General features: G+C 33.2%; 1 protein-coding gene across 7 annotated transcripts in view; it reads left to right on the forward strand.

Moving 5' to 3' along the window:
• LOC126819069 (vitamin D3 hydroxylase-associated protein) overlaps positions 1-10,007 on the forward strand; it is a 31,878-nt gene extending 21,871 nt beyond the window's left edge. For all 7 annotated transcript variants that reach the window (XM_050546893.2, XM_050546892.2, XM_050546891.2 and 4 more), the window contains 5 exons: positions 702-742; positions 2,140-2,179; positions 2,813-2,924; positions 5,384-5,532; positions 7,402-10,007. In XM_050546893.2, coding sequence (XP_050402850.1) covers positions 702-742; positions 2,140-2,179; positions 2,813-2,924; positions 5,384-5,532; positions 7,402-7,512 — 453 coding nt within the window. In that variant the 3' untranslated portion in view covers positions 7,513-10,007. The remainder of the gene's footprint in view (positions 1-701; positions 743-2,139; positions 2,180-2,812; positions 2,925-5,383; positions 5,533-7,401) is intronic.
• The last annotated feature ends 237 nt before the right edge of the window (positions 10,008-10,244 follow it).

Genomic DNA, 10,244 nt, shown 5'->3' on the forward strand with positions numbered 1-10,244 from the left:
ACGATAAAATTATAATTACACAATGTTATTAAGAATAGAATAAAGTAAATTGGAAGGCGTCTATTGATTGGAAAATAAAGAAATAATTTCGGGCCTGCAAGTAGAATTTTTATGATTGGTTAATTTAACTAAAATCCAAAGTAGAATTCTCGTGAGAAATTACGAGATATGAAACATGTAGAATTTTGCAACAAATCTACTATCATGTCAGTTTCTAGCCTTTATGATTATATTTTGAATGGTGTTTACGTTTTTAAATAAATATTAAAAAAGGTAGAATATAGTTAGAAATGCCGAGAAGTATTTGGATTGGATTAACAATAGCAAAAGTCAGAACAAGGTCCGTTGACTTTGCCGTAAGACCACGACGTGTGCTATTAATTGTATTATTTTTTAGCAGTCGACATCGTAGGACGACAGTTACATTCTAAGATTTTCAAATACAAAAGGACAATGGACAACTTTTGTTATAAAGAGGAATATAATGGGACACAACTCTATGTAATGGGGGACATCTCCAAATAACCGCACCGTTCAATTCGAAGTGTTTAACCGTTCAATTCTAACCGTTTACGGTTATCCATCTAGCCGTAGGAGCCCTATTGCTTAATCAGTGTTATTCAAACAGCTGAATATTATGTCCTGTGTTCAATCTTGTTACTTTCATGTATACCAAAACATATCCTTCCATTATTTTTCAGGATAGTTTAGCTGGAGAGGTAGTTAGTCAAAGGCGAATTTGGTAAGTTTTCATTGATGTCGAAAATTATTTCTCAGTCATTTGGACATTAACTTGTTGTCCCCCCTTTCGAAGAAAGCAGGGTACTATTAAAATCGATTTGTCTGTCTCACTTTTTGGGACACGATAACTCTCCTTCTAATTGAGCTAGGATGTTCAAACTTGGTGTAGGTGTTTATTAGATGAATGTCTTGATAGAGTTTAAAGATGAGCATTGTCTGCTTAGGGTAAGCAGAGATAAACAATTTAATTATGCTTTGGGATATGATGGCTTTGATTCTAATTAAGTGAGAGTGATGAAACTTGGTGTATAGTTTCATTACATCAATACCTTGACTAAGTTCGATAATAAGCATTTTCTGCTCAGGGTAAACAGGGCAGTAAGCAGTTTGATTTGTCAAGACTTTGGAAGAAAATAACTCTCCTACTAATTGAGGTAGGATGTTCAAACTTGATAAAGGTGTTTATTAGGTGAATGCCTTTATGAAGTTCGACGACGAGCACTTTCTACTTAAGCTAAGCAGAGATAAGTAATTGATCGATGCTTTGGGACATGATAACTTTGGTTCTAATAAGTAAGAGTAATAAAACTTGGTGTATAATTTTATTACATCAAAATCTTAACTAAGTTCGATAGATTGGTCGAGACTTTGGAACACAATAACTCTCCTTCTAATTGAGGTATAATGTTCAAACTTGGTGTAGGTGTCTAATAGGTGCCTTAACAGAGTTCGATCAGGCGTATTTTCCACTAAGGCTATAAAGCAGAGATAAGCAATTTGATTGGTTGAGACTTTGTAACAGGATAATTTTGGTTCTGATTGTGTGAGACCAAAGAAACTCAGAATATAGATTCATCATTATATCAATGATTATTTGCGATAATGAGAATTTCTGCTTAGGCCAAGTAGTGATAAGCAATTTGATTTGTCAAGATTTTGGAACTTAACAACCCTGTTTTTAATTGAGGTAGAATGTTTAAACTTGGTGTTCCTTAGGTGAATATCTTGACTGAGTTCAATGATTATCATTTTTCGCTAACGCTAAGCAGAGCTAAGTAATTCATTTGTCAATGCTTTGGGACAAGATAACTTTGATTCTAACTGATGAAACTTAGTGTAAAGTTTCACTACCAGGTACTTCAAAACCTTGACTGCGTTTGATCTTGAACATTTTCTGCTTAGACTTAAGTATAGATAATCAGTTTGATTGCACAATACTTTTCAAAAAGATACATGTTCAATACTTAGTATGTGTCATCTATTTATTTTGGGATTTCGACAGGGGACATCAACCTCACTTAAGTTTGTAAGAAACAATTCACTAAGAATAGGTCTTCTCTATATGCTATAAAAAACAGTTAATTTCTTTCTCTTTTTTTTTGTGCTTGTTTTCAATAGGGCTATGCTTGATTGGTGGGATCTGTATGATGAAATAACAGTAAGTGTAGATTTAAAGGCTCAATACCATTCTTGTTGTAACTGAATAATATGTCCCAATCTTTATTCTGGTCAACAAATTGTACTATTTTAGAATATTTCAATTAATTGATGATACAAATTTCATCTTAACACACCTTATTTAAAAATTTTGAAAAATTCAACATAATAATTCAACATAATGGTTTGAAACGTCTAATGTAAACCTTTTCAAATGAAACTTCGATTTAAAAATATTTTTGAACCCTCTGGACAAGTAAAATAGGATGTAATGGATAATTTACACAACAGGTAGGACACTTAAACATCAAGTACTTAGATAGAGATATTATTTATTTTCTGGAGCTTTCAAGCCAGCAAGAGTGTTATTGTCCCTTTAAACATTATAAAGTTACTAAACATTTTGGCCATTATAGTTAATGAAAACTCAGCATTGCCGAACAACAGGGTATGCATTCATCACTGACAGCTTTGTTGTTTTAGCACATTTTTATTACTAATGGACCATTCTAAATGTTGATAGGCTTCTACAATTCAAGCAAATTGCATAAAATCCTCAAACATTCTGGATTCTGACTATGTACTCCGAATATCTGTTCAAGTATATATTAATGAAAAAATGTATTTGTAACAGGCGTACAAAAGTAAATTCATTCAACACTGGAGAGACATGAATCTGGATGCTGTTATCAGTCCTGGCTTTGCTTGTCCTGCTTTACCAACTTTTAAAAGCCTAGAGGTTTCTAGTAAGTAACGTTTTATTTTTGTCAACTCTGTGGTAAACATTGCAATTATCACATTATAAATTTTGCCTGAGAAAGAGTAAATCAAAGCTCTGAAATGGTACATCTTCAAAATGAATTAGACTGTGTGTTGGTTGTTAAATATAGATATCTATAAGTTTGTCTGACTTACTAATACTAGGAATATTGATAACTCTTAGCAGTAGAGGTATATTATGATTTACTGAATGTAATAAAATTAGTTTTAGATCTTCACATAACTTTAATAATGAGAATTTTCAGCTCATGTTAATCATAGTCATATGCAATTTGATTGCTTGATGGTTTATAAACAGATGAATGTGCAATTAATTAATAAGTGTCAATTATTTGTTTCAAGATTAAGGTAGGGGACATCAGTCTTACTATTGTTTTTGTCCCCCGCCTTTCGAAGAAAGCAGGGGACTATTAAAATGGGTTTGTCTGTCTGTCCGTTCGTCTGTCTGTCACACTTTTTGGGACACAATAACTCTCTTTCTAATTGAGCTATAATGTTCAAACTTGGTGTAGGTGTTTATTAGGTCAATGCCTTGATAGAGTTCGAAGATGAGCATTTTCTGCTTAAGGTAAGCAGAGATAAGCAATTTGATTGGTTGATGCTTTGGGACAAGATAACTTGAGTTCTATTTAAGTGAGAGTGATGAAACTTGGTGTATAGTTTCATTACTTCAATCAATACCTTGACTAAGTTCGATAATGAGCATTTTCTGCTCAGGGTAAGCAGAACGATAAGCAATTTGATTGGCCAAGACTTTGGAACACAATAACTCTCCTTCTAATTGAGCTAGAATTTTTTAAACTTGGTGTAGGTGTTTATTAAGTCAATGCCTTGATGGAGTTAGAAGATGGGCATTTTCTGTTTGGGGTAAACAAAGATAAGCAATTTGATTGGTTGATGCTTTGGGACATGATAACTTAATTATAATTAAGTGAGTGTGATGAAACTTGGTGTATAGTTTCACTACATCAATACCTTGACTAAGTTTGATAATGAACATTTTCTGCTGAGGGTAAGCAGAGAGATAAGCAGTTTGATTGGTCGAGACTTTGGAACACAATAACTCCCTTTCTAATTGAGGTAGAATGTTCAATCTTGGTGCAGGCGTTCATTAGGTGAATGCCTTGATGGAGTTCGATGATGAACATTATCTGCTTATGGTAAGCAGAGATAAGCAATCTGATGCTTTGGGGCACGATAACTTTGGTATAATGAAGTGAGAGCAATAAAACTCTGAAGATACATTTATTATATCATTACCTTGACTAAGTTTGATGGTGCAAATTTTCTTGGTCAAGACTTTGGAACATAACAACTCTGCTTTTAATTGAGGTAGAATGTTTAAACTTGATGAAGATGTTCATTGGGTGAATGTCTTGACTGAGTTCAATGATTAACATTTTGAGCTAAAGCTAGGCAGAGCTAAGCAATTTCTTTGGTCGATACTTTGTTGGGACAAGATAATCTTGATTCTATCTGATAGAGAGTGATGAAACTTGTGTATAGATTGATTGCTCGATACTTTTGAAAAAGATAAATGTGCGATTAATTAATGTGTGTCATCTATTTATTTTGGGATTTCAGCGGGGGACATCAGCCTCACTGTTGGCTTATTTTCTAATAGATGACATGAGGAGAGCTCTTGATTCACAGTGTCACTTTTTGTAATAAGTTTGATAGAATTTTTGCTCTATAAATTAATGATAGCATTATATTATATCTTTAAATAATTATTGGGTCCATATACATGTATTGTAGAGAAGTCAGATCTAATACACTCAAATGAATGATTGATAAGTTGATACATAAAATCAGCTATAATTTGGTTAACATTTTAATTTTGGGTTAATAACAAAATAACACGTCTGACACTCCTGGTGGTAAGTTTTCACTGTCTATATAAGGGTGCTTTTCGACATCATTAGGCTTAATGACCAGTCATTATAATTAATTGCGTCATATTTGACCAATTAGATAATTTACAGCCAAACCTCAAAGCTAGAAAACTATCACATCTCTGGGCAATCGCCAGACAGTCGCTAGATTCCAGAGGGAGAAGATGTAGTAATTTCTATCGACTGATTCCCAGCGAGTCTAGATGGAATGGGATTGAGAGAATGACTTTATTGTAACCTATGCTTGTATCTTATGTAACCAGTGCTTGATATAAAAAGTGTAAAAAGGAACTGTTGTCTTGTTGTTCCTGGTAAGACAAACGTCTTAATTAATGAGAAGATAGCCGTCTTAACAGTGGAGATAAAAAATATACACAAGTACACAAGTCCTAAGAAGAAAATAAGAAACAAATACAACCAGTGACAGTGTTACATTTTGTCTTAGTCTTCCCACCATATTTTTGTGACAATACACTCTCCACATGAGGTGAATGAAATATATAATAAATAGATAAACAATTATATTTCAGCTGTTTTATCATATACAGTACTGTGGAATTTACTTAATTTCCCTGCTGGTAGTGTTCCTGTTACCAAGGTTACTGAAAATGATCAAAAACAGTTAAATGATGCAGATTTTTATCCTGCAAAAAAAGCTTTTGAAAGAAAATTAAGAGAGGTAACCTAATTTGCAATCATAATTTGATGTGATATGAAATAAATTGTATTTCGTAAAAGCATCCATGGTGAGCAGTGTACAATAACATAGAATAATGTAGTATTGTTGGTGCATTTGCAAAAGAGCAATCACAAGGTTTAGAAATTTTTCAGGAGACAATAGACTTTATACTATGTTAATAATGTTTGAACATTAATCTATTATAATAGAACTCTTTATATGAGTAGTGTTAACTTTGTCTCAATCACATTTTGAAGTACTAAAAGATAACATTTTGAAACTATCAAAATTAACAGTACAAAGACGCAGAGAATAAGAAATGTGCACAGAGTGTCAAGGATTGACACAAATTTAATTGTCTAGATTATTATCTAAAGAAGACATTTCATCCTCTTTGTTGTTAAATTTAAATATGGAAAATGATTATTAGCTAACTGGTGCATTGAGGCTTTAAATTAAAACAATGCAAACATAAACTGGCTCGCAAAATGTTAAAGTTAGAGCCTTGATTATAAGTTATTCACTTCATCCTTAGTAATATTTATTTTCCCCCGCCTTTCGAAGAAAGCAGGGGACCATTAAAATGGGTCCGTCCGTCCGTCCGTCCGTCACACTTTTTGGGACACAATAACTCTCCTTTTAATTGAGCTAGAATGTTCAAACTTGGTGTGTGTGTTTATTAGGTCAATGCCTTGATGGAGTTCGAAGATGAGCATTTTCTGCTTAGAATAAGCAAAGATAAGCAATTTATTGGTTGATGCTTTAATTAAGTGAGAGTGATGAAACTTGGTGTATAGTTTCATTACATCAATATCTTGACTAAGTTCGATAATCTGCTCAGGTTAAGCAGAGCGATAAACAATTTGATTGGCCGAGACTTTGGAACACAATAACTCTCCTTCTAATTGAGCTATAAAGTTCAAACTTGATGTAGGTGTTTATTAGGTGAATGCCTTGATGGAGTTCGAAGATGAGCATTTTCTGCTTAGGGTAAGCAGAGATAAGCAATTTGATTAGTTGATGCTTTGGGACACGATAACTCTAGTTCTAATTAAGTAAGAGTGATGAAATTTGGTGTATAGTTTTATTACATCAATACCATGACTAAGTTTGATAATGAGCATTTTCTGCTCAGGGTAAGCGGAGCGATAAGCAATACCTTGACTAAGTTCGAAGATGAGCATTTTCTGCTTAGGGTAAGCAAAGATAAGCAATTTGATTGGTTGATACTTTGGAACGCAATAACTCTCCTTCTAATTGAGATAGAATGTTCAAACTTGGTGTAGGTGTTCATTAGGTGAATGCCTTGGTGGAGTTCGATGATAAACATTGTCTGCTTATGGTAAGCAGAGATAAACAATCTGATTGGTTGATGCTTTGGGGCACGATAACTTTTGTTTGAATTAAGTGAAAATGATGAAACTCTGAGTATATATTCATTATATCATTACCTTGACTAAGTTCGATGATGAGAATTTCCTACTTAGGCTAAGGACCGATAAACAGTTTGATTGGTCAAGACTTTGGAACATAACAACTCTGCTTTTAATTAAGGTAGAATGTTTAAAGTGAATGTCTTGACCGAGTTCAATGATTAACATTTTGAGCTAAAGCTAAGCAGAGCTAAGAAATTTCATTGGTCGATGCTTTGGGACAAGATAACTTTGATTCTATCCGATAGAGAGTGATGAAACTTAGTGCATAGTTGATAATCAGTTTGATTGCTTGATACTTTTGAAAAAAATAAATGTGCAATTAATTAATATGTGTCATCTATTTATTTTGGGATTTCAGTGGGGGACATCAATCAGCCTCACTGTTGGCTTGTTACATTTCATATAGTATATATCTTTAATTCTTCTTTTACAGTTTTGTCAAAATGGTGTGGGTCTACCAGTAAATGTTCAATGTATAGCTCTACCATATCAAGAAGAAGTTGTCCTCCGTCTTATGAAAGAAATTGAAACTAACACAAAATAGAAATTTTAACAGTACACTGTACATCGGTACAATTTATATTTAATAACATTTAACTAAACTAAATCAAGGTACTGAAGAATTTAGATAATAGGTCTAAAATTTTATAGATAACCAGCTTTGCAGGTTTGTATATAGAATGAATTATGAATGATCTGATTAAATGTAATAAGAAAGCATCTATTGAAACTCCACCTTATAGGCCTAAAATTTTAAAGATAACCAGCTTTGTAATTGCGTATAAAGATAGAATTATGAATGGCCTGATTAAATTAAATAAGGAAGTATCTGGTGAAACTCCACCTTGGTGATTTTAAAAACTGTTACAGAAAATGTGATAGAAACATAAAAGTACAACACAAAGTAATAATACCTATGTTTCTGGTTACTTGACCCCAAATATAGGGACGATCAAGGAGTAATACTGGATAGAAATAACTGAACTAGTAAATCAATCTTCTAATAACCTACAACGATACTTGCATTATGATTCTTTAGCCTTTGTCATATCATATTAAATATGGTAAAGAGTTTCTATTTATTTCCTAGCATTTCCAGCTCAATTTCTGAGTAAGATTCCTGGAATTAGTGCTGATTCAGACTGTTATAAATGCTCAAATTTCATTGCTGGAAATGTTCTGCATGCCAAGACTGAGAATGAGAAAAAATGTTTAATGTCGGCAGTTATGACTCAATTAAAAAGGTCGGTCAAGTAACCATAAACACTGGTATATTTTTTTTGTGGGGGGGGGGGGGGGGGCTAATTCATATTTATTATGTGGCCAAAATTGCATCAACCCATACCCTATTGTTATCTTCCATATTTTTAAATATCCAGGAATAGTTGTCACCCTCAAGGGCATTCACTGTTGCTCTTTACTCGGGCATTTATACAGATCATACCCTGTATAATTTCACGAGAACTGACAATGTCCCTTGATTGCTGCATTACTACTTCTTGATGGGAATTCAATATGACCTCCAGTTTTGTAGACTGGCAATCATGTGATACTTAGTACTGACTGTGGGGTATGTCTTGCTTGTCTCACATGAAACCCCTCAAAGACACAGTGTAATAATTTGAATATTATTAGGCATGTGATATAAATGACACCGAAAACTGTGTAGTAAGCTTTCATAGTACTCCATAATCAGGCTCTGGGGACTACACCAAACCACTAATGCTCCAATGTATGCCCCCCCCCCCACCCCCCCGAAAAAATCATGGTTCCGAGCCTGATAATAATATTATCAGTCTTGGACATAACAATTTTGTTTGTACCTGACAAAAATTCATCACTATTGAAGTTGCATGTAAAATTTGTACATTGGTACCAGACGTGTATATGTATAAAATATCAATACGAACAAAGAAGAAAGAAAAATATTCACAGGCTCCATAGGAGTCATACCTGACATTTTTAATGAACATTATGAATATTATTGTATGGTCAACTTTGAGATGACCTTTTTGATTATTATGTGCAATATGTTAATTACTCAAACAGTATGTTCCTCTATTTAAAAAACCATGCTTATAAAATTTATCCATTCAATTGATTTGAATATTTGTTCCTTTGAGGCCTTTTTTTGTGCTTGTAATTCATGTGATCTTACTGCACTTTAAACGTGCTCATAAGGGTTGTCATACATCCATTTTATTTTGTTTTATTTTATTTATGATGTTTATTGTAGACAGTTATGTCAGAGGGTGAAAAGGCATGAATGGCATTAATTTTAATTCTAAATTTGTTATATATTTTGTAATATTTTTTATTGTTCATGTCTTTGATCGTCATTTGAAGGCTTTTTACTGTCTTGCAAACAACAATATGTTTCAAAAATGGCCCAAAATGGTTCAAATCTGCTTAGTACTTGTCAACATTTGGCATCCTTTGCATAGGATATTGACTGGATATGGTAAAAAAATTAGAGGGCATCGCCTACAATCTTTTTAATGCAATTGCAGCCATGGGAATATGAATTTGTTTTCTTCATTCAATGTTAAAAAATCAATTTGAGAACATTTTAGCTTGGATGAAGCAGTGAAAAATTAGACGATCAGTGACTGTAAAGTTGTATTTCTTATTTTGAAATTCAATCATTCAAATGATTTTATTTTGGTCATGATGTTATTAACATATTTTAATGGTAATTCTAGACCAATAACAATTATACCAATTCACAGAATTACCACCAATTCGTTTGTTTTCTTGATAAAAGACAATAAACCGGTTTTGGTCATATCAGATTTGTGTTTTGATTCTCTCAGGGAGAGGGAAATGCAGTAATGTGCATTTTCATGGAGAGTTGTGAAAATTTATATTTCTTAAAAAAAACTTCGGAATTTAGAGCTAGGTATGAGGAAAAATTAAACGCAGGGCAACAAAATAATACCGGGTGACAAAAAAAATCCCAGTAATGTTCAAAAGTAATATTTAAAGGAGCTAAATCGCTATTCTTTGGTACCTCGAAATGGACACAAATGGGTCGTAATTCGCAACACATATAATAATGTATTATAAATGTATATAAACTGATCTACATTCAATTGCTTCAGTTTTTATACGCCCACATTGAAATGTGGTCGTATATTGTCGTCGCCCCCGTCCGTCCGGCGTCCACAATTGCTTGTGGATGCTCTAGAGGCCAAAGTTAATATCCGATTGACCTTAAATTTATACACAGTGTTTAAGGTCTTGCGACGAAGAAGCCTATTGATTTTCAGCGATTTC

Source organism: Patella vulgata, chromosome 4, assembly GCF_932274485.2.
Source record: "Patella vulgata chromosome 4, xgPatVulg1.2, whole genome shotgun sequence".
In the NCBI taxonomy this organism is placed as follows: Eukaryota; Metazoa; Mollusca; class Gastropoda; family Patellidae; genus Patella; species Patella vulgata.